The following is a 27,775-nucleotide window of genomic DNA, read 5'->3' as shown; positions in this document are numbered from 1 at the left end:
ACACTCAGGCCAGCCACGATCCTTAATCGGATGGCGGAGCGGGTTTGAGAAGTTGAATGGCCTACTCCTGCTCCTAGTTTGCGTTCTAGTGTTGTGCTCTTCCAACAGTGGTCATGGGGTCATTAACATCCATCCGAGGGGGCAACCGGAGCCACAGTTAAATGTCTCGTTCAAAAGGCGGCAACTCAGACAGTGCTGCACTTCCTCAGCGCTACCACTGTCAGCCTAGATCTTATACTCTGGTCTCTCAAATGGGGCTTGAACCCATGACCTCCAGAGGTGGTGCTATCCAGTTAAACAAAGGTCACATTAAAAAACAGATGCTTTAAGCCTTTTTAAAAAAAAATGCACATGGAATGTGTTCCTGTAGACTCCTTCATCTAGACACACACCCAACTACACCCAACACACACCCTTACCATGCCTAAATTAGACTGGGTTGACAGGAAGGCACAAGTGCATTCATCATAAGTGCATGCCAGCAAAAATTCCTCAGCTTCCCAAGAATCTTACATCATTTGTTCATGCAATCTCTCTTCCTGCAGATCAAATGTCTGATTGTATCTGGGAGGGAGGGGCAAATTAAATAAAATTATTTCTGAAAACAACGTTTTGGGATCCAGTCTGAGTCATTTCAGACATGACCTGAGGCGTATGTAACATGTTTAGGAGAGACAGGTGACTTTTGGACCATTGGTTTCCAAAGCTTCACCACTGGGGAATTTCCATATCTTTGTTCCTGTTGTAGACTAATAGGTAGAAACTGATTGCAGTGAATATAGTCAATGACTCCATTAACATCTTATCACATGACAAGAGAACCCAATTTACTTGGACGACGTCACCTTCTGATTCCAGTGAGACATTTAGTATCGATGGAAGTCACATGACCCCACCTGGACCAGCCCATTCCCCATTGTTCCTATTGGCCCTCGTGCCCCTGAACACCCATTCCCAACACTAGAAAAAAACTTATCCACTTCCCCTTTTAAAAGCTAGTGTCGTATGGTTCTATGGTTCAATCATTTAACGTCAACAACAACCTACATTTACCTAGTGTCTTTAGTATAGGGAAACCAAGATGCTTCACACGAGTGGCAACTGAATTTGGCTACGAGCCCTCAAGGTGGGGGATATTAGGGCAGGTGACCAAAAACTTGGTTAAAGAGGGAGGTTTTCAACCACTTCGGAAAGAGACAAAGGCACAGGGGTTTAGGGAGGGAATTCCAGAGCTTAGGGCCGCAGGCAGCTGAAGGCACGGCCATCAATGGTGGAGTGAATTGGAGGAGGTTACAGGAATAGGCAGGGTTGTAGAGGCTGGAGGAGGTTACAGAGACAGGGAGGGTTGTAGAAGCTGGTGGTTAGAGATTATAGGGAGGATTGTATAGGCTGGAGGAGGTTAGAGATTATATGGAGGATTGTAGAAGTTGGAGGAGGTTACAGAGATAGGGAGGGTTGTAGAAACTGGAGGAAGTTAGAGATTATAGGGAGGGTTGTAGAGGCTGGAGGAGGTTAGAGATTATAGGAAGGATTGTATAGGCTGGAGGAGGTTAGAGATTATAGGGAGGGTTGTAGAGGCTGGAGGAGGTTACAGAGATAGGGAGGGTTGTAGAAACTGGAGGAGGTTAGAGATTATAGGGAGGATTGTAGCGGCTGGAGGAGGTTACAGAGATAGGGAGGGTTGTAGAAGCTAGAGGAGGTTAGAGATTTTCAGGAGGGTTGTAGAGGCTGGAGGAGGTTAGAGATTATAGGGAGGATTGTAGAAACTGGAGGATGTTACAGAGATAGGGAGGGTTGTAGAAACTGGAGGAGGTTAGAGATTATAGGGAGGGTTGTAGAAGCTGGAGGAGGTTAGAGATTATAGGGAGGATTGTAGAAACTGGAGGATGTTACAGAGATAGGGAGGGTTGTAGAAGCTAGAGGAGGTTAGAGATTTTCGGGAGGGTTGTAGAGGCTGGAGGAGGTTAGAGATTATAGGGAGGATTGTAGAAACTGGAGGATGTTACAGAGATAGGGAGGGTTGTAGAAACTGGAGGAGGTTAGAGATTATAGGGAGGGTTGTAGAAGCTGGAGGAGGTTAGAGATTATAGGGAGGATTGTAGAAACTGGAGGAGGTTAGAGATTATAGGGAGGGTTGTAGAAACTGGAGGAGGTTAGAGATTATAGGGAGGATTGTAGAAGCTGGAGGAGGTTAGAGATTATAGGGAGGATTGTAGAAACTGGAGGAGGTTAGAGATTATAGGGAGGGTTGTAGAAACTGGAGGAGGTTAGAGATTATAGGGAGGATTGTAGAAACTGGAGGATGTTACAGAGATAGGGAGGGTTGTAGAAGCTGGAGGAGGTTAGAGATTATAGGGAGCATTGTAGAAACTGGAGGATGTTACAGAGATAGGGAGGGTTGTAGAAACTGGAGGAGGTTAGAGATTATAGGGAGGGTTGTAGAAGCTGGAGGAGGTTAGAGATTATAGGGAGGATTGTAGAAACTGGAGGATGTTACAGAGATAGGGAGGGTTGTAGAAGCTAGAGGAGGTTAGAGATTTTCGGGAGGGTTGTAGAGGCTGGAGGAGGTTAGAGATTATAGGGAGGGTTGTAGAAACTGGAGGATGTTACAGAGATAGGGAGGGTTGTAGAAACTGGAGGAGGTTAGAGATTATAGGGAGGGTTGTAGAAGCTGGAGGAGGTTAGAGATTATAGGGAGGATTGTAGAAACTGGAGGAGGTTAGAGATTATAGGGAGGGTTGTAGAAACTGGAGGAGGTTAGAGATTATAGGGAGGATTGTAGAAACTGGAGGATGTTACAGAGATAGGGAGGGTTGTAGAAGCTGGAGGAGGTTAGAGATTATAGGGAGGATTGTAGAAACTGGAGGATGTTACAGAGATAGGGAGGGTTGTAGAAACTGGAGGAGGTTAGAGATTATAGGGAGGGTTGTAGAAGCTGGAGGAGGTTAGAGATTATAGGGAGGATTGTAGAAACTGGAGGATGTTACAGAGATAGGGAGGGTTGTAGAAGCTAGAGGAGGTTAGAGATTTTCGGGAGGGTTGTAGAGGCTGGAGGAGGTTAGAGATTATAGGGAGGATTGTAGAAACTGGAGGATGTTACAGAGATAGGGAGGGTTGTAGAAACTGGAGGAGGTTAGAGATTATTGGGAGGGTTGTAGAAGCTGGAGGAGGTTAGAGATTATAGGGAGGATTGTAGAAACTGGAGGAGGTTAGAGATTATAGGGAGGGTTGTAGAAACTGGAGGAGGTTAGAGATTATAGGGAGGGTTGTAGAAGCTGGAGGAGGTTAGAGATTATAGGGAGGATTGTAGAAACTGGAGGAGGTTAGAGATTATAGGGAGGGTTGTAGAAACTGGAGGAGGTTAGAGATTATAGGGAGGATTGTAGAAACTGGAGGATGTTACAGAGATAGGGAGGGTTGTAGAAGCTGGAGGAGGTTAGAGATTATAGGGAAGATTGTAGGGGCTGGAGGGGATAACAGAAATAGGGAGGCCTGTGCGGGCTGGAAGAGGTACAGGGATAGGGAGGAAGCAAAGCCATGAATGGATTTGAAAACAAGGATGAGAATTTCAATGAGAACAGTGGAATCTCAGGGTACCAAGTGTATGTGTGTTTGACAATGATTAAATTTATCTGCAGTTAGTTACCAATGAATGAAAATAGTTCTTCCTAATTACATCAAGAATGTCTCCATTCTGATCACCTCCAGCCTGCTCTGTTCCAATCTCAGAAATAAGCGGCCATTCGGTTCACCTCGTCTCCCCATAACTGAAACCCCAGCACTGTACCCTCTCTCGAAAGCAAAACGCCCCGAATCTAAAGTCGTATTCCAAACTTGACCAATGTTCGGTCGATTCAAAAAAAAATCTCCCTCGAATTTTCCAGAGAAATTCAGTGGGTCAAGTGATGATTCATGAGGGGAAGAGAGAGAGAGAGAGAGACACACACACACAGAATTAATCAGATCCTTTAGCACAAAAGCAGTAAACGCCCTTTTGGGGGAAAAAAGCATCTCCTTTTGTTTTTCTTTGTAAAGGCTGAGGCGGGGGCCAACATAAAAGGACACGCTGGTTTCGCTAACCGTCCCTAACCATTTATCTGTTTTTTTTAAAATAACTAATGGGAGGGGTTAGCTTTTCAAATGGTTTTGATCTTTTTTTTAAAAAAATAAAAGGACCCATCGTCTCTTCTCCGGGGGTAATCTGAGCTCACCAAATGTGTGTAACTTTAAACGACGAATAGCCTAAGTTCAGAAGTGACCTATAGAGGGAGGGAGGGGAGCAGAGAATTTGACTGCTTCGACAGAAAAGGACTGTAATCGAGAGAACATTCTCTCTCTCTCTCTCTCACACACACCAGGCAAGGTGCAACCATTTTACATTTGGTGGGAGGGAGTTGCATTTAAGACATAACCTCACCAACGAAAATAATACACACACACACAGCACCTGTACACGCTACACCTAACATGGCGAATTGTTAATGATTCCAAAACAGGAGCCATTTTATTTGAAATAAGTCTGACTTATCAAAATTACTTTACTGGGGCTCCATACAGCAATGAGTAGAGTTACAATGCAGCTTAAATGTTGCCGATTTGATGGTGAAATTTAAATCCTACCTGCCCAGAGATGAAGGAACACGATGAGAAGCAATGTAACCATGCCCGAACACCAGTGCAACTGACAAGGCGTGTTGGTATTTCACTGTCTTGGTGGGATCTGCAGTCCAGAAAAATTCTTCCTCTTCTGATCGTGCGCCTCTCTCTGCCAGCTCTCCAAAGCTCCACTTCAAATAAATTGCTTTCCTTTCTCTTTCGCTCCCTCCCCAAAGCAGGTCCTCGAAACTACATGGGAAAAAAAACCCAGTATCGAGCGCTTTACTCCGCCCCTTTAAAAGGGCAGCGTCTCTCGTTCTCTCAGACATCCCCCCCTCCCACACCCGAACACATAACAAAAACAAAAATACCTGGAAAAACTCAGCAGGTCTGGCAGCATCGGCGGAGAGGAGCACAAGTTAACGTTTCGAGTCCGAATGACCCATCAACATACCCGGAAACTGAACGCAGACCAGAAAAAGACTAATTTTTTTTGAAATGCGAAATGCCAAGAGAAAGATGCAAAAAAAAATCAGTCTTATTGGATTTTTCGCTGTGAGCTGCTCATCAGAATTATTAGTGATCAAAATGAACGTCCCCTTTTTGTTTGCTATGTGAGATCTTAGTGTTTTCACTGATTGCCAGTGGCGGGGGCGCTCCATTGTCAGAGGGTCGGTGCTGAGGGAGTGCTGCACTGTCAGAGGGTCAGTTCTGTGAAGCGCTGCACTGTCTGAGGGTCAGTACTGAGGTAGAGCTACACTGTCAGATGGTCAGTACTGAGGGAGTGCTGCACTGTCAGAGGGTCTGTTCTGGGGAATGCTGCACTGTCGGAGGGTCAGTTCTGTGAAGCGCTGCACTGTCTGAGGGTCAGTACTGAGGTAGAGCTACACTGTCAGATGGTCAGTACTGAGGGAGTGCTGCACTGTCAGAGGGTCTGTTCTGGGGAATGCTGCACTGTCGGAGGGTCAGTTCTGAGGGAGTGCTGCACTGTCAAAGTTCAGTGCTGCACTGTCCGACGGTCAGTTCTGAGGAGCGCTGCACTGTCGGAGGGTCAGTACTGAGGGAGACCTATGCTGTCAGAGGGTCAGTACTGAGGGAGAACTGCACTGTTGGAGTGTCAGTACTGAGGGAGTGCAACACTGTCAGAGGGTCAGTACTGAGGGAGTGCAACACTGAAAGAGGGCCAGTACTGAGGGAGTGCTGCACTCTTGGAGATGCCATTTTTTGCGATGCACTGTTAAGTCAAGTGCCCTGCTGCCGTCTGTGGTGAATGTCAAAGATCCCACAGTGACTGTTGGAAGAAGAGTGGGGGCAGGGTTTGTGAGGAAATAGTTTTCCCCGGTTTCCCAGAGCAAACATTTACTTTAAAATCTCCTCTATATTGGAGAGACTAAACGCAGACTGGGTGACCGCTTTGCGGAACACCTTCGGTCTGTCTGCAAGCATGACCCTGACCTCCCTGTCGCTTGCCATTTCACACACCACCCTGCTCTCATGCCCACGTATCTGTCCTTGGCCTGCTGCAATGTTCCAGTGAAGCCCAACGCAAACTGGAGGAACAGCACCCCATCTTCCGATTAGGCACTTTACAGCCTCCCGGACTTAACATTGAGTTCAGCAACTTCGGATCATGAACTCTCTCCTCCATCCTCACCCCCTTTTCGATCCCCCTATTTCTAATAATTATTATTTTTTAAAATATTTTTCTTTTCCCACCTATTTCTATTATTATTTTAAAATTTATTTCCATCCATTGATTTATCTCCACCTTTTAGCTTGTTTCGATCCCTTCCCTCCACCCACCCCACCCCCACTAGGGTCATCTATCACTTGCTCATCCTGCTTTCTGCCCATTAGCACCTCCTTGAGCCAGTATCACCACCATCAACACCCCTTTGTCCTCTTGTCTATGACATCTTTCGCAATCTCTCCTTTGCCTCCACCTATCACTGGCCCTCTATCCAGCTCCACCTGTCACACCCCCCCAACCAGCTCATATTTCGCCACACTTCTATTTCTCTTCAGTTCTGATGAAGAGTCATACGGACTCGAAACATTAACTCTGTCTTCCTCTCCACAGATGCTGTCAGACCTGCTGAGTTTTTCCAGCTATTTTTGTTTTTGTTTCAGATTTCCAACATCCAGAGTATTTTGCTTTTATAACTTTAAAAAAAAATGATTTTTGGTGTTTGTTGCGATCTTGCTGTGCACAAATTGGGTGTCACATTTCCTTCATCGTAGCGGAAACTAAACTTCACAAAAGTATGTCATTGCTGTGAAGTGCCTGATGATGTGAAAGGTGCTATAGAAATGCAACATCATTTTTTCCCGTAGCAAGTTTGTTTCCAGTTCCCTGTAAGTTGTGTCTTTTATTCATTTGGAAATGTTGCTGGACATTTGGTCACATAAGAAATAGGAGCTGGAGAGGACCATATTTCTAGTCGAGCCATCTTGACCATTCAAGCTCCAGAAATTGAACATCAAAATCTCGGCTGACACTCCAGTGTCAGTCCAGCGGGAGTGCTGCGTTGTTAGTGTTACGGGCACTGTCATCTCACAGGTGGATGTAGAAGATCCCAAGGCCACTGCTTCAACAAAGAGCAGAGGACTTCACCCCGGTATTCTGGCCAATCGTTACCTGTGAATTTAACATGACAGAAACAGATAATCTGGCCGTTAATCACACTGCTGTTTGTGGGAGTTTGCTGTGACCTTATGTGGCTCAATGTCAAAATTTTGTTTAATAATATTCCTGTGAAGCACCAGTTTGCGGGAGCCATTAAATGTGCTATATAAATGCAAATATTTTACTTGATGGTGCTGTGGGCCCCGCTGACATTGCCACTTTAAGAATATATTCTTGCTCAAAGGAGAAACAGCCCTTAAAACTGTGGTGTGCTCCTAAGGTGATAGTATTTACTTAAAGTTTTAAATTTAATGCAAGTTTTGGTGGTTGTTGGATCTTGTTTGCAAATTCGGTGGGGGTAAGGTGCAGTTGGGTGGAGGGGGCTGGTGGAGGTGTTGAAAGGTAACAGCACAAGACTTAACCAGACTAGGGTCTTGTGGAAACCAGTGATGGCATGAGTACATTGGATGAGGACCATGATTGGACCCGACGGTGAAATCCTCACACAGTTGACTAGCCAACGCTCACTGGAGTAAACAGGAAATGCTGGAAAAGCTCAGCAGGTCCTGCAGCGTCGGTGCAGAGAGAAACAGAGTTAACGTTCCGGGACCGTGTGGCTCTTCTTCAGAGCGTCATGCGGACTCGAAACGTTAACTCGGCTTCTCTCGCCACAGATGCTGCCAGACCTGCTGAGTTTTTCCAGCGTTTTCTGCTTTTACCTCAGGTTTCCAGCATCCGCAGCATTTGGGCCTTTTCTCACTCGCTGAAGAACGTTGCTATCTGTGGAATCTGCCTCTGTGCATCAGACTGTGGTTTTATCCTGCCAATCAGCCTGTTTAGTATTACATGGCGTGAGTTATTATTCAATGTATTTAAGCCTATACAGGTTAAAAACCCCAACTGTCGGATAGGATATTTTACTGAGGCCTCATTTACTCTCACAGGTGGATGCAAAAGACCTCACTATCACTGCTTGGAAACTCTTTCGAGTTACCAACAGTCACAGATTGCAACTTCTTTCGAGTACAATCACAGTTCTTGGTTTTCCAGGAATGGGATGTGAACCCACAACCCTCTGATTCAAAGGCGAGGGTGCTATGAACTGAGCCACAGCTGACACCTCAACCACTGCTTGGAAGAAGAGCAGGGGGCAGCTCTCCCACAATCCCACACATCATTAAAACAAATTCTCTGCATCGTTGTCACATTGCTGTTTGTGGGAGCTTGCTGTGCACAAATCGGTTGCTGTGTTTCCTACGTTACTGCAGTGACTACAGCTCACCTCAAAAAGTACTTCATCGCCTGTAAAGCAGCTTGAAGGTGGGGAAAAGTGTGATGTAAATGCAAGTCTTTTTAAAAAATCTTTTAAATCATTTTAAACATCTTAGGACATGTTAAAAGCCTCCATATTGGGGGAAATACAAGCCTTATCTATGCGACCTATCCTCACTACTCCTTTAACTCTTGCATGGAATGAGCCAAAGGTGTGATCATTTCTGTTTAATCTTTACCAAGTATTAACCTGCGCGACATGGGCCAAAATAGAGCATAGAATAATAATTGCATTTATATAGCACAGTAAAACGTCTGAAGGGGTTTCACTAGACCGATTATCGAACAAAAAAATTGTCTAGATATTAGGGACAGGTGACCAAAAGCTCGGTCAAAGAGGTCAGTTTTAATGGGCATCTTAAGGGAGGAGAGACAGAGCAAGGGATAGAGAGGTTTAGGGAGGGAATTTCAGAGCTTAGAGCCCCAGGCAGCTGAAGGCATGGCCGCCAATGGTGGAGCAATGGGAATCGGGGGATGGTCAAGAGGCTGGAATTGTAGGAGCGCAGAGATCTCGGAGGGTTGTTGGGGCTGGAGGAGGTTACAGAGATAGGGAGGATTGTAGGAGCTGGAGAAGGTTACAGAGGTAGGGAGGGTTGTAGGGGCTGGAGGAAGTTACAGAGATAAGGGAGGGTTGTATAGGGGCTCGAGGAGGTCACAGAGATCTCGGAGGATTGTAGGGGCTGGAGGACGTTACGGAGATAGGGAGGGTTGTAGGGGCTGGAGAAGGTTACAGAGATCTCGGAGGGTTGTAGGGGCTGGAGGACGTTACGGAGATAGGGAGGGTTGTAGGGGCTGGAGGAGGTTACAGAGATAGGAAGGGTTGTAGGGACTGGAGGAGGTTACAGAGATAGGGAGGGTTGTAGGGGACTTGAGGAGGTTACAGAGATAGGGAGGGTTGTAGGGGCTGGAGGAGGTTACAGAGATAGGGAGGGTTGTAGGGGCTGGAGGGGGTTACAGAGATAGGGAGGGTTGTAGGGGCTGGAGGAGGTTACAGAGATAGGGAGAGAGCGTGGTCTTGGAGGGATTTAAATCCAAAGATGTAAATCTTAAAATCTAGGTGTTGTTTAACCGAGAGCGAATTTCAGGTCAGCAAGCACAGGATGGATGGGACGTGATGCGAGTTAGGATAATGGGCTGCAGTTGTGAAATAACCATAGTGCTATTAGAAACATTGAGAGATAGGGAGACAGAGAGAGGGGTGAGGGGGTGGGTGGGGGGCAGTGGGGAGGATAGGATTGCCTGGCAAACAAGAAGATTTCTCTCCCATCCCACCCAGACAGTGAAAGTGAAAGCTATTAAAACAAGGGCTCCGAATCAATCAGCTCCCTACGGGCACTAAAACCGACCGGGAATGAGTTCTGATGGTCTGTGCTAATTGTTTCCTAAACGATCCATTTGCTGTTGAATGTCAATCCGAGGAAGCAGGGATAATGCAGGATTGAATGGGTAGATGGACATACTGGGGAGACAGGGAAGGGGTAAGAAGATAAATGGTTTTGGGATGAGCGCGTGATGGGGCGAGGCCTATGATAGGAGAGGACTGAATGGGCCAAATGTCCTTAGCCATGTATACAGAACTCCCTTCTGCTTCGGGTTAGCTGGACATCAGCTGAGCCTGTGTGTAGGTGGGTGATGGAGGTTTCATTTCTGGGATGTGCTGAGACTGATCAAGGTTGGCTTCAGGTCTAACGCCAGGGCGGCAACTCAGGGAGCGAGGAACGAGCATGAAGTTGGGGAGAACTGGTCGTTCTTTCGAAGGTAATGTCACAACGCCGGTCTTCTTGTGTGAGCGCTATTCGAGAAGGTGAGGCATCGCAAGCAATTTCACTGCTGTCCTCCTCGTGAGGTGAGCACTTTCCAGCATTGCCACTGGACAAGAGGTCATTTTCCCCATTCCCTCGACAGATCCGTGTCCCCAACAGCCTCCCAGCTGAGCTGGGACAGGCCAGCATGGAGCCTGTGGGGTGATCCTGCCTTACAACCGAGGGGTACGTTTTCCTCCCCTGCTCGGAGCCGTCTCAAGCATTTGGATTGACTCACAGTGTGCACCAGACTACACCCACACATCAACAGCTCAATTATAGGTTGTCTGAATATTTAATAGCTGTTGTACGAGGATCTTCACTTGGCGCATTGCATTTCTCATGTTGAATTCTTGGATGTGGATCAATGGAAAACACTCGGCTCATTTACTCAGAAGGTTCAAGGCTCAAGTCCCACTCCACCGACATGAGGCTGAAATCCAGGCAGCAAATCTGAAGAAGAGCCATAAGGACTTGAAATATTAACTTTTTTTTTCACTCCACAGATACGGTTGACCTGCTGAGTTTGTCCAGCATTTTCTGTTTTTGTTGCCGCAACTCCTGGTGCTGGAACAGAAGCAGCGCTGCACTGTCGGAGGGAAAGCACTGAGGGAGTGCAGCACCGTCAGAGGTTCAGTACTGAAGGAGTGCTGTACTGTCTGAGGCTCAGTACTGAGGGAGTGCTGTACTGTCGGAGGCTCAGTACTGAGGGAGTGCTGTACTGTCGAAGGCTCTGTACTGAGGGAGTGCTGCACTGTCGGAGGGTCAGTACTGAAGGAGTGCTGTACTGTCTGAGGCTCAGTACTGAGGGAGTGCTGTACTGTCGGAGGCTCAGTACTGAGGGAGTGCTGCACTGTCGGAGGGTCAGTACTGAGGAAGTGCTGCACTGTCGGAGGGTCAGTTCTGAGGGAGTGCTGCACTGTCGGAGGGTCAGTACTGAAGGAGTGCTGCATTGTCAGAGGGTCAGTAATGAAGGAGTGCTGCACTGTCAGAGGATCAGTACTGAGGATGCGCCGCACCATCAGCGGGTCAGTACAGATGGCAAGCCGCACTGTCGAATGTGTATTCTTTCAGATGAGAAGTTAACTGAGGACTTTTCTGTCTTCTCAGGCGGTTGTAAAGAACCTATGGCCAGTACTTGGAAGAACAGAGGGCATTCTCTGGTGTCCTAAGGCCAGTATCGGACCCTCAACCAACATATGGAAATTATAGCTTATCTGGGTCGTTACCACTATTATCTGTGGGAGTTTGTTAAATGCAGATTGGCTGTTGTGTTTCCTGCATTGCAATGAAACTTCAAAAACAGAATACATTTTTAAATTATTTTGCGGGATGTGGACTTCGCTGGCTAGGCCAGCATTTATTGCCCATCCCTAGTTGCCCCTTGGTGACCTGCCTTCTTGAATTGCTGCCTGCGGTGTAGGTACACCCACAGCACTGTTAGGGAGGGAGTTCCAGGATTTTGACCCAGTGACAGTGAAGGAACGGCCGATATATTTCCAAGTCAGGATGGTGAGTGGCTTGGAGGGGAACTTCCAGGTGGTGGTGTCCCCATGTGTCTGCTGCCTTTGTCCTTCTAGATGGTAGTGGTCGTGGATTTGGAAGGTGCTGTCGAAGGGAGTTGCTGCAGTGCATCTTGCAGATGGTTCACACTGTTGCTACTGTGCCTCGGTAGTGGAGGGAGTGAATGTTGAAGGTGGTGGATGGGGCGCCAAACCAGCAGGCTGCTTTGTCTCAGGTCATGACTGGCTGTAGGGTATTTTGATACATCCTGAGGCTCCATCAGTGTAAGGTTTGACTTTCTTACATGCCAGTAGTTTTTGGAAGAGGAATGGAAGATCTCTGCAAATAGATATAATTCCAGCAAATGATATGGTGGTTGGCAGTTGTCTTTGACACATAATGGCCCAGCCTTGCAATAATCCTGTTTTGCAATGGTTATAATAACTGGTTTGGCAGTTGTAAGTTGATTATAATGTTCAAAATACAAGGCACTGAGGTCGATGACTGCTGCAGTTTAATATTACAAAAAATGTTTTGCTTTGCCCTTGTTCTGTCTCAACCATCCTACCCTGAGATAGGTAACCATCACTCTTCCCTGTACTCTGAACCCCATCGAAAGGTCTTTCTCTGATAAATTAGCCCAGACTCTTGGTGAGGGTACAGAGGAGATTTACGTGGAAGGTCCCAGGGATGAGGGGACTTCAGTTCATGCGGAGAGACTGGAGAAGCTGGGATTGTTCTCCTTAGAGCAGGGAAGGTTGAGGAGGACATTTAATCGAGGTGGTCAAAATCATGAGGGGTTTCCCTTAGAGTAACTAAGGAGAAACTGTTTCCAGTGGCAGGGGGGAGGGGGTCGGTAACCAGAGGGACACAGATTGAAGAGAATCGGGAAAAGAACCAGAGGGGGAGATGAGGGGAATTTTTTTTTTACACAGCGAGTTGTTGTGATCTGGAAGGCGCTGCCTGAAAGGGCGGTGGAAGCAGATTCAATAGGAACTTTCCAAAGGGGGAATTTGATAAATAGTTGAAGGGAATAAGTTTGCAGATCCAAGGGGGATAAAGCAGGGGGGAGTGGGAATAATTGGATAGATCTTTCAAAGAGCTGTTACAGACATGATGGGCTGAATGGCCTCCTTCAGTTCTGTAAGATTCTATGGGCGGAATTTTACGGTCTCGTCATAGTGGAGCGGGGCCATAAAATGCAGCGAGTCGTTCAAAAGTCTGTTGACGCGACGGCACCATAAATTCCCACTGAAGCACAATTCTGGCCCTATGATTCTATTTAACTGTTCTTATCCAGGACATCGTTGCCTTGAGGCTTGACTGTATTCTCCAATATTTGACCAATACTCTCCAGACTGGTGACCCAGTTTCCACACTCCAGAACTCTGCTGTCCCTTACTCGCACCAACTTCCACTCATCCATCATCCTCTGGATTCACTGACCTGCACTGGCTCCCGGTTCAGCAACAAATCACTGTTAAAGTCCTCATCCTCTTGCTCAAATCCCTCCATGGCCGCACCCCTCCCTATCTCTGTAACCTACTCCAGCCACTACAACCCTCCCTATCTCTGTAGCCTCCTCCATCCCAACAACCCTCCCTATCTCTGTAACTTCCTTCATCCCAACAACCCTCCCTATCTCTGTAACCTACTCCAGCCACTACAACCCTCCCTATCTCTGTAGCCTCCTCCTTCCCAACAACCCTCCCTATCTCTGTAACTTCCTCCATCCCAACAACCCTCCCTATCTCTGTAACCTCATTCAGTCCCTAGAAACCCCCCCATCCTGTAACATTTTTCAGCCCCTACATCCCTCCCTATCAGTGTAGCCTCCTCCAGCCCCTACAACCCTCCCCATCTCTGTAACCTCCTTCAGTCCCTACAACCCTCCGAGATCTCTGCGCTCCTCCGATTCTGGTCTCTTGATCAACACCCAATTCCCATCGCTCCACCATTGGCAGCTGTGCCTTCAGCTCCCTGAGGTCCTGAGCTCCGGAACTCCCTCCCTAAACCTCTCCGCCTTCCTCTCTCCATGTCTCTCTCTTTCTGCTTCTTTAAGATGCTCCATAAAACCTACCTCTTTGACCGAGCTTTTGGTCACCTAATATCCCATCTCCAGGTGTCAATTCTTTGTCTTGTAACACTCCTGTGAAACACCCTGCGACCATTTAAAGGTGCCATATAAATGCAGTAGTTGTCCTTGTGAATTTTGGCTGGCTAACACTACAATGTCATCTCATGGTCTGCGCTGTTCACAGAGGAAGCTGGAGAGGGGAGCTTATTCACTGAGAATGTCTGATTGCAACAAGAATGGCATTTCTGCTCACCTACTTTCAGGAGAGATGGGGGTTGGACTTGTGTGGGAACAAGCCGAAAAAAAATTGTTATCAGAAAGCAAAGGAATGTTTGGCATGTGTTAGGGCCAGGAAATCGATGAGAGGCTGCAATAAATATTCAGCATTTCATCACACAGAAACTGTGACTGTTACACACACACCCACAGACACACACACACAGACAAACACATACGCACACACACGTGCGCGCGCGCACACACACACACACACACACAAAGAGAAGTATTGGTTCATTTAGAAATCTCACAGGCAAGAGTACACACTTGGCTTATAGTTTCAGCTATGAGTCACTGGCTTGTACTCTCGCCTCTGAGTAAGAAAGTTATACGTCCAAATCACACTTCAGAGATTTGAACCCGCAATCCAGGCCAATACTCCCAATGTCAGTACTGAGGGAGTGCTGCACTGTCAGAAGGTCAGTACTGAGGGAGCACTGCACTGTCGGGGAGCCAGTACTGAGGGAGTGCTGTACTGTCAGAGGTTCAGAACTGAGGAAATGCTGCAGTGCCAGAGGGTCAGCACTGAGGAAATCCTGCACTGTCAGAGGGTCAATACTGAGGTGGTGCTGCATTGTCAGAAGGTCAGTACTGAGGGAGTGCTGCACTGTCGGAGGGTCAGTACTGAGGAAATGCTGCACTGTCATGGTCTACTGAGGAAATGCTGCACTGTTGGAGGTCAGTACTGAGGGGGTGCTGTACTGTGAGGGCCAGTACTGAGGGAGTGCTGCACCATCAGAGGGTCAGTACTGAGGGAGTGCTACACTGTCGAAGGCTCAGTACTCAGGGAATGCTGCATTGTCAGGGGGTCAGAACTGAGAGAGCGCCGCACTGTCAGAGGGTCAGTACTGAGGAGGACTGCATTGTCAGAAGGTCAGTACTGAGGGAGCACTGCACTCTTAAAGGGTTAGTACTGAAGGAGTGCTGCACTGTTGGCGGGTCAGTACTGAGAGGGTGCTGCACTGTCAGAGGGTCGGTACTGAGGGAACACTGCACTGTCAGAGGGTCAGAACTGAGGGAGTGCTGCACTGTTGGAAGGCCAGCACTGAGGGAGCGTCACACTATCGGAAGGTCAGTACTGAGGAAATGCTGCACTGTCACATTCAGTACTGAGGGAGTGCTGCACTGTTGGAGGGTCAGTACTAAGGGAGTGCTGCATTGTCGGAGGGTCAGCACTGAGGGAGTGCTGCACTGTCGGAGGGTCAGCATTGAGGGCATGCTGCACTGTCAGAGGGTCAGCACTGAGGGAGTGCTGCACTGTCGGAGGGTCGGCACTGAGGGAGTGCTGCACTGTCGGAGGGTTAGTACTGAGGGAGCGCTGCATTGTCAGAGGGTCAGTACTGAGGGAGTGCTGCACTGTTGGAGGGTCAGCACTGAGGGAGTGCTGCACTGTTGGAGGGCCAGCGCTGAGGGAGTGTTGCATTGTCAGAGGGTCAGTACTGAGCGAGTGCTGCACTGTTGGGGGTGCCGTGTTTTGGTGAAATATTACACTGTGACATTTTGTGCCTTATTAGTTAGAAATAAAAGATACATTATTTCCATGAAGAGCAGAGGGCCTCTTCAAGGTGTCCTGCAGTGAACCTTAATCAACAAACATCTACAAAACTTTATTGCTTGTGGGAGCTTGCTATGCACAATTTGGCTCATGCATCTACATTACAACAGTGACTACGCTTCAGAGAAAGTACTTCATTGGCTGTAAAGCATTTCGGAATGTCGTGAGACAGCGAAAGACGCTATTGAAATGCAAATTCTTCCTATTTTAATGGTCTCTCAGCATTGAACAGGAGACTTTCAATCTGATGGAATGGTGATTAACTTTACATTCACTGTGGCCAGATTCATGAACACCCAATGAAGGAATGCTCTGGTTTATAAAGAAGAGAGGAAACCTCAAAGAGTATTTTAATTAGAGGCTAAAAGTGCATTTTAAGGTTTTGTGGATTTATTATGAGGTAAAATATTTAAAAATGGCATTTTTGGACCAGATTTTGAAGTTTGATAGATTAATATCTGCCATGGGAGAAGTTCTGAAGTTAATAAATAGTAAAGGAATGACTGTCCATTATAGCAGATATAATAAGTGTTGCTGATGTCTTTAATAATGACATTAGTTTCTGTAGCTAAAAGAATGATTATTTTGGGCATCAAACAATGATTACTATGTTGTAAATGTGTTTGATGTTGAATAAGTTGAAGAGCAGTAAGTTTAGTAAGCTGGTTTTGTGACGCAGCACTACCATCTGGTGGTAGGAAACACCAATTACAAGTTAATTAATGCGTCTTTCCCAAGACGTCCTGAAGCATTTCACAGCCAGTCCACCAGCAAACACAGCAGCTAAACTGTGCACAGCAAAGTGCCACAAAGAGCTGGGGAATAAACAAGCATTTAAACTAATAAAAACAGAACATTCTGCAAATACGCCGCAGGACTGACAGGATGTGTGGAGAGCGAAGCAGAGCTAACATTTCATGTCAAAGACCTTTCAGCAGAACTCATTTTAACAGTTTTGTTGGAGGGATGAAACCGCATTGGTTCTGACATCACAACAGTGACTACACTTGAAAAGTCCTTCATTGTGTGGGCGTCCTGAGGCTGCTGAAGGTAACCAGACGGACCACCCGACATCGGCCTAGGCACCAAAACCAGCCTGTCGACTCTGCAAAGTCCTCCTTACCAACATCACAAAGACTAGTCTCACAGTCAAGCAACAGTCTGACATAGTCATGCTCACGGAATCATACCCTACAAATAATGTCCCAGACACCACCATCATCATCCCTGTCCCACTGGCAGGACAGGTCCAGTAGAGCGGTATACAATCGGAAGGGGGTTGCCCTGGGAGTCCTCAACATCAACTCCGGACCCCATGAAGTCTCATAGCATCAGGTCAAAGATGGGCAAAGAAACCTCCTGCTGATTACCATGTACCACCCTCCCTCAGCTGATGAATCAGTGCTCCTCTATGTTGAACACCACTTGAGGAAGCACTGAGGGTGGCAAGGGCACAGAATGTACTCTGGATGGGGGACTTCAATGTCCATCGCCAAGAGTGGCTCGGTAGCACCACTACGGACCGAGCTCGCTGAGTCCTAAAGGACATAGCTGCTAGACTGGGTCTGCGGCAGGTGGTGAGGGAATCCACAAGAGGGAAAAACATACTGGACCTCATCCTCACCAACCAGCCTGGCGCAGATGCATCTGTCCATGACAGAATCAGTAGGAGTGACCACTGCACAGTCATTGTGGAGATGAAGTCCTGCCTTCACACTGAGGATACCCTCCATTGTGTTGTGTGGCACTACCACTATGTTAAATGGGATAGATTTCGAACAGATCTAGCAACTAAAGACTGGACATCCATGAGGCGCTGTGGGCCATCAGCAGCAGCAGAATTGTACTCGAACACAATCTGTAACTGTATGGCACAGCATATCCCCCACTCTACCTATACCATCAAGCCAGGGGATCAACCCTGGTTCAATGAAGAATGCAGGAGGGCGTGCCAGGAGCAGCACCAGGCATACCTAAAAATGAGGTGTCAACCTGATGAAGCTATAACATAGGACTACTTGTGTGCCAAACAGTATAAGCAGCAAGTGATAGACAGGGCTAAGCGATCCCACAACCAACGGATCAGATCTAAGATCTGCAGGCCTGCCAGATCCAGTCATGAATAGTGGTGGATAATTAAACAACTCATTGGAGGAGGGTCCACAAATATCCCCATCCTCAATGATGGAGGAGCCCAGCACAGATGTGCAAAAGGTAAGGCTGAAGCATTTGCAACAATCTTCAGCCAGAAGTGCCAAGTGGATGATCCATCTCGGACTCCTCTGGAGGTCCCCAGCATCACAGATGCCAGTCTTCAGCCAATTTGATTCATTCCACGTGATATCAAGAAATGGCTGAAGGCACTGGATGCTGCAAAGGCTATGGGCCCTGACAATATTCTGGCAATAGTACTGAAGACTTGTGCTCCAGAATTTGCTGCACCCCTTGCTAAGCTGTTCCAGTACAGCTACAATGCTGGCACCTACCCGGCTATGTGGAAAATTGCCCAGGTATGTCCTGTACACAAAAAGCAGGACAAATCCAACTAGGCCATTTACCATCCCATCAGTCTACTCTCGATCATCAGTAAAGTAATGGAAGGGGTCATCAACAGTGCTATCAAGTGGCACTTCCTTGGCAATAACCTGCTCACTGATGCCCAGTTTGGGTTCCACAAGGGCCACTCAGCTCCTGACCTCATTATAGCCTTAGCTCAAACATGGAGAAAAGAGCTGAACTCCGGAGGTGAGATGAGAGTGACTGCCCTCGACATCAAGGGAGCATTTGATCGAGTGTGGCATCAAGGAGCCCGAGCAAAACTGGAGTAAATGGGTATCGGGGAGAAAACTCTCCGCTGGTTTATGTTATACCTAGCACAAAGGAAGATGGCTGTGGTTGTTGGAGGCCAGTAATCTCAGCCCCAGGACATCACTGCAGGAGTTCCTCAGGTAGTGTCCTAGGCCCAACCATCTTGAGCTGCTTCATAAATGACCTTCCATCCATCATAAGGTCAGAACTGAGGATGTTCGCTGATGATTGCACAATGTTCAGCACCATTCATGACTCCTCAGATACTGAAGCAGTCCATGTACAAATGCAGCAAGACCTGGACAATATTAAGGGTTGGCTGACAAATGGCAAGTTACAGTCACGCCACACAAGTGTCAGACAATGACCATCTCCAACAAGCAAGAATCCAACCATTGCCCTTTGATGTTCAATGACATTACCATCACTGAATTCCCCACTATCAACATCCTGGGGGTTACCATTGACCAGAAACTGAACTGGACTAGCCATATAAATACTGTGGCTACAAGAACAGGTCAGAGGCTAGGAATCGTGCGACAAGTAACTCACTACCTGACTCCCCAAAGCCTGTCCACCATCTACAAGGCACGAGTCAGGAGTGTGATGGCACACTCCCCACTTGCCTGGATGAGTGCAGCTCCCACAACATTCAAGAAGCCTGACACGATCCAGGACAAAGCAGCCTGCTTGATTGGCACCACACCCACAAACATTCATTGCCTCCTCTACTGGCGCACAGTAGCAGCAGTGTGTACCATCCACAAGATGCACTGCAGGAATTCACCAAGACTTCTTAGACTGCATGATCCAAACCCACGACCAGGACTACCTAGAAGGATAAAGGCAGCAGATAGATGGAAACATAATCACCTGGAAGTTCCCATCCAAGTCACTCACCATTCTGACTTGGAAATACATCCCCGTTCCTTCACTGTCGCTGGGTCAAAATCCTGGAACTCCCTTCCTAATAGCATTGTGGGTGTACCTACACCACATGGACTTCAGCGGTTCAAGAAGGCAGCTCATCACCACCTTCTCAAGGGCAACTAGGAAAGGGCAATAAATGCTGGCCCAGCCAGTGAAGCCATGAATAAATTTTTTAAAAATTCAATGACCCTGCCTCCACCACCTTCTGAGGCAGAGAATTCCAAAGTTGCACAATTCGCCAAGAGAAAAAAATTCTCCTCAACTCTGTCCTTAAAGGGTGACCCCTAATTTTAAAACCGTTCCCCGCGCTTCTGGACTCACCCACAAGAGGGAACAAGGGAACGTTTACCTTGTCAAGGCCATTCAGGATCTTTATATACTCAATCAAATCACCCCTCACTCTTCTAAACTCCAGTGGAAACAAGCCCTGTCTGTCCAACCTTTCCTATTCCAAGTATCAATCTAGTAAACCTCCTTTGAAAAGCCTCCAATGCATTTACATCCTTCTTTAAATAAGGAGACCAAAGCTGCACATGGTATTCGAGGTGCGGTCTCAACAATGCCCTGTATAATTGAAGCATTCCATCCTTACTTTTATGTTCAATCCCTCTCATAATAAAGGATAGCATTCCATTAGCCTTCTTAATTACTTGCTGTACCTGTATACTAACTTTTTGTGAAACATGTACTGGAACACCTAGGTCTCTCTGCACCTCAGAATTATGCAGCAATTCTCCATTTAATTAATGCGCTGCTTTTTTGTTCTTCCTGCCAAAGTGAACAACTTCACATTTTCCCACATTAAACTCCATTTGCCAGATCTTTGTCCACTCACTCAAGCTATCTATATCCATCTGCAACCTCCTCATATCCTCTTTACAACATACTTTCCTACCTATCTTTGTGTCATCTGCAAATTTATTTACCATGTCTTCACTCCCCTCATCTAAGTCATTGATGTAAATCGTAAAAAGTTGAGGTCCTATTGCTGTGGGACTCCATTGGTCACATCCTGTCAATCAGAAAAAGACCCATTTATGCATACTCTCTGATTTCTGCCAGCCAGCCTATCTTCTACCCATGCTAATATGTTACCCACTACACCATAAGCTTTTATTTTCCGTTATAATCTTCGATGTGGCACCTTATCAAATGCCTTCTGGAAATCCAAGTACAGTACGTCTACAGGCTCCCCTTTATCCACTGCGCGTGTTACTCCTTCAAAAAACTCCAATAAATTGGTTAAACATGATTTTCCTTTCACAAAACAATGCTGATTCTTCCCTATTGCTTTGAGATCTTCTAAGTGCCCAGCTAAACCTCCTTAATGATCGATTCTAATAACTTCCCCACGATAGACATCAAACTAACTGGCCTATAGTTGCCTGTTTGCTGCCTCCCTCCCTTCTTGAATAGAGGGGCTATATTTGCTAATTTAAAATCTGATGGAACCTTTCCAGAATCTAGCGAATTTTGGAAAATTAACACCAGCACATCGACTACATCATTAGCACCTCTTTTAAGACAATAGTCCATCGGGACCCGGAGACTTGCCAGCCCGCAGCTCCATCAATTTGCTCAGTACCATTTCCCTAGTGATTTAAATTTCACCAAGTTCCTTTCTCTTGTTCACCTCCTGATTTGCAGCTAACACTGGAATGTTTTTTGTATCCCCTATAGCGAACACAGAAGCAAAATATTTGTTCATTTCTTCCACCATTTCCTTATTATCTATTATTAATTCCCCACTGTCACTCTCTAGAGGACCAACACTCACTTTACTGACTATTTTCCTTTATAAATACCTGTAGAAACTTGCTATCCATTTTTACCTTTCTAGCTAGCTTCCTCTCATGCTCTAATTTCTTTCTCCTGATTAACCTTTCAGTCATTCTCTGTCGTTCTTTATATTCTGTCCACTCATCTGTCCTGCCACTCATCTTTGCAGAGTTGTTTGCTTTTTCCTTTCTTAAGTTTGATGCTTTCCTTAACATCTTTAGTTTACCACGGATGGTGGGTCCTCCCCTTAGAATTTTTCTTTATAGTACAAATGTACTTATTCTGAATACTCTGAAATATCCCCTTAAATGTCTGCCATTGCTTCTCCATCGATCTATCCTCTAGCCTAGTTTCCCAGTTCACTTCAGCTAGCTCAGCTTTCATTCACACACAGTTGCCCTTATTTAAGTTTAAGATACTAGTCTTAGACTCTCTCTTCTCCCTTTCAAACTGGATGTAAAATTCAATCATATTGTGGTCGCTGCTACCTAGGGGTGCCTTTACTCTGAGGTCATTAATTAATCCTGTCACATTACACACTACCAAGTCTAATGTAACCTGCTCTCTGGTTGGTTCCAGAAAATGCTGCTCTAAGAAACTACCTCAAAAGAATTCTAAGAGCTCCTCATCCAGGCTATTACTGCCAATTTGATTTTCCCAGTTTACGTGTAGATTAAAATCATCCATGATTATTGCCAGTCTTTTATCACAAGCACACAGTATTTTCTCTTGAATACTTTGCCCATACTGTGGCTACTGTTAGGGGGCATGTAGACCACACCCACTAATGACTTTTTCCCCCGGCTATTCCTCATCTCCACCCAAACCGATTCTACACCCTGATCTCCTCAACTAAGGTCATCTCTAACTATTGCACCAATGCCCTCTTTGATTAAACATGCTACCCCTCCAACTTTACCTAGCTTCCTATTCTTCTTGAATGTCATGTACCCTTCAATATTAAGGACCCAATCTTTGTCGTCCTGCAGCCATATCTCCGTAATTGCTATCAGATCATATTTATTTACTTCAATGTAGGCCATCAATTAACTTACTTTGTTATGAATGCTACTTGCATTCAGATAGAAAGCCTTCAGTTTTGCCTTATTGTTACCTTTGTAACATCTAGTCTTGACTGCTGATGTATGCTTAGGTATTGTCTCTCTGTCCCTCCCTGCCATTTTCTGACCTTCATTTGTCATATTACTATTTTGCTCCCCTTTCTTGACTCTACACCTTGAATTGCTATCTCTACCCAAACTTGATCCATCGCCCCTCTTGTTTAGTTTAAAGTCCTCTCTACTTCTCTAGTTATGCGATTTGCGAGGACACTCATCCCAGCACGGTTCAGGTGTAAACTGTCCCAACGGTACAGCCCCCACTTTGCCCAGTACTGATGCCAGTGCCCCACAAACTGAAACCCACTTCTCCTACACCAGTCTTTGAGCCACACATTCGTCTCTCTAATATTATTTGCCCTATGTCAATTTTGCACATGGCTCAGGAAATAATCCAGAGATTATTACCTTTGAGGCTCTGCTTCTTAATTTGGTACCTATCTCCTCATATTGACTTTGCAGAACCTCTTTCCTTGTTCTACCTATGTCATTAGTACCTATATGGAGCACGACAACTGGATCATCCCCCTCCTACTGCAAGTTCCTCTCCAGCCCTGACCAGATGTCCCGAACCCTGGCACCGGGCAGGCAACATGGCCGTCTGGACTCTAGCTCTTTATTGGAGAGAACAGTGTCAATACCCCTCACTATACTATCCCCTACTACCACTCCCCCCGCTTGAACGGTTTCCTGTACCACAGTGCCATGGCCAGCCAACTCATCCAATTTGCAGCCTTTGCTTTCATCCACACAGGTTGTGAGCACCTCAAACCTGTTCGACAATTGCAAAGTCTGAGGCCCTTCCACTGCTGTGCGCTCGGTCCCATTACCTGCCTCACTGACAATCATGTCCTCCTGTCCCTCACTGCTGACCAAAGCAGATGACCCTATTCTAAGAAGTGTGACTGTCTTCTGGAACAAAGTATGCAAATATTTCTCCCGCTCCCTTATGTTGCTCAGTGTCTGCATTTCATCTTCCAGATCAATAAGCTGATCCGGAATTCCTCAAGCTGCTTACACTTCCTGCAGACATGATTGTCATGGCTCGCCTTGGCGTCAAAAAACTCCCACAGTTCACAGCTGCAACATAATACCTGTCCCGCCATTATAACTTAAGTTAGTTAATTTACGTTAATTACTTTCTTCCCATCAATGCTACAATTTACTGTGTTTATTGAATGCTAGTGCCACTGACAACTTCCGTCATATGCTTCTTAACTACAATGTATGTCTTCATGCTCTTCTATCCTGTGTTTCCGAAACTCTCCTCATGCTCTTTTATCCTGTGTCTCTGCTGCTCGCCTCGCGCTCATTTATCCTGTGTCTCTGGTCTCCTCAGGCTCTCTTATACTGTGACTGCGCTGCTGTCCCTGCGCTCTTTTATCCTGTATCTCCACTATCCTTACGCTCTTTTATCCTGTGTCTCCGCTTCTTTCACGCTCTTTTATACTGTGGCGCTGCTCTCCTCACGCTCTTTATTGCTGTATCTCCGCTAACTTCACTCTCTTTTATCCTTTGTTTCTCCCGCTCTCCTTGCACTCTTTTATCCAGAGCCTCTGGCAGATTCCTCGCACCCTTTTATCCTGTGTCTATGCTCTCCTTGTGCTCTTTTATCCTGTGTCTCTGCTCTCCTCGCGCTCTTTTACCCTGTGCCTCCGCCACCATCCTCACGCTCTTTTATCTTGTATCTCCACTGCTGTCCTCGCTCTCTTTTGTCCTGTGTCTCTGCTCTGCTCGTGCTCTTTTATTCTGTGTCTCCGCCGCTTTCCTTGTTCTCTTTTATTCTGTCTTTCTGTCTCCACTCCCTTCGCACTCTTTTATCCTGTGTCTTCGCTCTCCTCATGCTCTTTTAACCTGCGTCTCCATTCTCCTCATGCTCTTTTATCCCGTGTCTCTGCTCTACTCGCGCTTTTTTGTCCTGTGTCTCTGGCGCTCCCGTCGTACTCTTTAATGCTCTGTCTCAGCTCTCCTCGCGTTTTTTATCCTGCGTCTCCGCCACTCTCCTCTCACACTTTTATCCTGACTCTCCGCCGCAGTCCTTGCTCTCTTTTATCCTGTATCTCTGCTCTCCTCATGCTCTTTTATCCTATGTCTCCGCCACTCCCGTCGTGCTCTTTAATACTCCGTCTCAGCTCTCCTCGTGTTTTTTATCCTACGTCTCCGCCGCTCTCCTCTCACTCTTTTATCCTGTGTCTCCACTGCTATCCTTGCGCTCTTTTATCCTGTGTCTCCACTCTCCTCACGCTCTTTTATCCTGTGTCTCCGTTCGTCTCACACTCTTATATTCAGTTTCTTCGCTGCTCTCCTTGCGCACTTTTGTCCTGTGTCTCTGCCGCTCTCCTCGCACTCTTTAATCCTGTGTCTCCAACTCCTCGTGCTCTTTTACCCTGTGTCTCCACTCGTCTCACGTTCTTTTATCCTCTGTCTCCGCTACTCTCCTCGCGCTCTTTTATCTGTGTCTCCACTCACCTCATGCTCTTTTATTCTGTGCCTTTGCCGCTCTCCTTGTGCTGTTTTATCCTATGTCTCCGCTCGTCTCAAGTTGTTTTATCCTCTGTCTCTGCTACTCTCCTCATGCTCTTTTATCTGTGTCTCCGCTCTCCTCACGTTCTTTTATCCTGTGTCTCCGCCACTCTCCTCATGCTGTTTTATCCTGTGTCTCCAATCTCCTTGCGGTCTTTTATCCTGTGTTTCCACCGCTCCCGTCATGCTGTTTAATGCTCTATCTCAGCTCTCCTCACGTTTTTTATCCTGCATTTCCGCCGCACTCTTCTCACTCTCTTATCCTGAATCTCCGCCGCTATCCTTGTTCTCTTTAATCCTGTATCTCTGCTCTCCTCACGTTCTTTTATCCTGTGTCTCCGCCACTCCCGTTGTGCTCTTTAATGCTCCGTTTCAGCTCTCCTCACGCTCATTTATCCTGTATCTCCGCTCTCCTCATGCTCTTTTATCCTGTGTCTCCGCTCTCCTGGTGCTTTTACCTTGTGTCTCTGGCACTTTCCTTGCACTCTTTGATCCTGTGTCTCCGCTGCTCTCCCCGTGCTCTTTCATCCTGTGTCTCCACTCTCCTTGCACACTTTTATCCTGTGCCTCTACTCTCCTCACGCTCTTTTATCCTGTGTCTTCGCTGCTCTCCTTGTGTTCTTTTATCTTCTGTTTCCACACTCCAGGGATTTTTTATCCTGTGCCTCCACCACTCTCCTCGTGCTCCTTTATGCTCTGTCTCGGCGCTGCTCACATTTTTTATCCTGTGATTCCACTGCTCTCCTCACGCTCTTCTATCCTGTATCTCCGCTGCCCTCCTTGCGCTCTTTTATCCTGTGTCTCCACCGCTCTCCTCGTGCTCTTTTATCCTGTATCTCCACCGCCCTCCTCGCGCTCTTTTACTCTGTGTCTCCACTCTCCTTGTGCTCTTTTATCCTGTGTCTCTGCCAGTCTCCTCGTGCTCTATCATCCAGCGTCTCCGCCAGTCTCCTCGTGCTCTATCATCCTGCATCTCCGGTATCCTCATGCTCTTTAATTCTGTCTGTCTGCCGCTCTCCTTGTGCTCTTTTATCCTGTGTCTCCGCTCTCCTCGCGCTCTTTTATCCTGCATCTCCTCTGCTCTCCTCATGCTCTTTCATCCTGTGTCCCTGCTCTCCTCATGCTCTCTAATCCTGTGACTCCGCCGCTGTCCCTGCGCTCCATCCTCCTGTAGCTCCAATCTCCTTGCGCTCTTTTATCCTGTGTCTCCACCACTATCCTCGCGCTCTTTTATCCTGTGTCTCTGGCACTCTCCTCACGCTGTTTCATCCTGTGTCTCCAATCTCCTCGCGCTCTTTTATCCTGTGTTTCCACCGCTCCAGTTGTGCTCTTTAATGCTCTGTCTCAGGTCTCTTCATGTTTTTTATCCTGCATTTCTGCCGCTCACCTCTCACTCTTTTATCCTGAATCTCTGCCGCTATCCTTGCTCTCTTTAATCCTGTATCTCTGCTCTCCTAATGTTCTTTTATCCTGTGTCTCCGCCACTCCTGTCATGCTCTTTAATGCTCCATCTCCGCTCTCCTCATGCTCTTATATCCTGTATCTCCGTTATCCTCACGCTCTTTTATCCTGTGCCTATGTTCTCCTTGTGCTCTTTTATCCTGTGTCTACGCCACTGTCCTCGCGCTCTTTTATCTTGTGTCTCTGCTCTCCTCGCGCTCTTTTATCCTGTGCCTATGCTCTCCTCGTGCTCTTTTATCCTGTGTCTCCACTGCTGTCCTTGCACCCTTTTATCCTGTGTCTATGCCCTCATCACGCTCTTTTATCCTGTTTCTCCGCCACTATCCTCGCACTCTTTTATCGTATATCTCCGCCGCTGTCCTCGCTCTCTTTTATCCTGTGTCTCCACTCTCACTGCGCTCTTCTATCCTGTGTCTCTGCCACTCTCCTCGTGCTCTTTCATTCTGTGTCTCTGCTCTCCTGGGTTCTCTTGTACTGTGACTGTGCTGCTGTCCCTGCGCTCTTTCATCCTGTATCTCCATTAGCCTCGCGCTGTTTATCCTGGGTGTCCGCTTCTTTCGCGCTCTTTTATACTGTGTCGCTGTTCTCCTCATGCTCCTTATTGCTGTGTCTCCACTAACTTCACTCTCTTTTATCCTCTGTTTCTCCCGCTCTCCTCACGCTCTTTTATCCTGTCTCTGCCACTCCCCTCACTCTCTTTTGTCCTGTGTCTCCATTCTCCTCGCGCTCCGTCATCCTGTGTCGCCGCTCTCTTCACGCTCTTTTATCCGGTGTCAACATTCCCCTCGCGTTCTTTGATTCTGTGTCTTCCCCACTCTCCTTGAGCTTTTTAATCCTGTGTCTCTGCTCTGCTTGTGCTCATTTATCCTCTGTCACCGCAATCCTTGCACTTTTTTATCCTGTGTCTCCACCACTCCCTTCATGCTCTTTAATGCTCTCTCAGCTCTCCTCGTGTTTTTTATCCTGTGTTTCCGCCACTCTCCTGTCACTCTTTTATCCTGTGTCTCCGCCACTCTCCTTGCTCTCTTTTATCCTGTATCTCCGCTCTCCTCAAGCTCTTTTGTCCCGTGTCTCCGCCACTCTCCTCACACTCTTTTATCCTGTGTCTCCGCCACTATCCTCACGCTCTTTTATCCTGTGTCTCTGGTGCTCTCCTCATGCTGTTTTATCCTGTGTCTTCAATCTCCTTGCACTCTTTTCCACCGCTCCCGTTATGCTCTTTAATGCTCTGTCTCAGGTCTCCTCATGTTTTTTATCCTGCATTTCTGCCGCTCACCTCTCACTGTTTTATCCTGAATCTCCGCCGCTATCCTTGCTCTCTTTAATCCTGTATCTCTGCTTTCCTAATGTTCTTTTATCCTGTGTCTCCGCCACTCCTGTCATGCT

At 46.9% G+C, this 27,775-nt stretch overlaps 1 protein-coding gene across 2 annotated transcripts in view; it reads right to left on the bottom strand.

The window, feature by feature from the left end:
- The window catches only part of LOC144671666 (nectin-2-like), a 64,734-nt gene extending 59,912 nt beyond the window's left edge, over nt 1-4,822 (bottom strand). For both annotated transcript variants that reach the window (XM_078533676.1, XM_078533675.1), the window contains exon 1: nt 4,621-4,822. In XM_078533676.1, the coding sequence (XP_078389802.1) occupies nt 4,621-4,663 (43 nt within the window). In that variant the 5' untranslated portion in view covers nt 4,664-4,822. The remainder of the gene's footprint in view (nt 1-4,620) is intronic.
- Nucleotides 4,823-27,775: the final 22,953 nt, after the last annotated feature.

The sequence above is a fragment of the Cetorhinus maximus genome, chromosome 33 (assembly GCF_964194155.1).
Source record: "Cetorhinus maximus chromosome 33, sCetMax3.hap1.1, whole genome shotgun sequence".
Taxonomy (NCBI): domain Eukaryota; kingdom Metazoa; phylum Chordata; class Chondrichthyes; order Lamniformes; family Cetorhinidae; genus Cetorhinus; species Cetorhinus maximus.
Note: the sequence above shows the minus strand (reverse complement) of the source record. Positions and strands in the feature narration are given on the sequence as shown.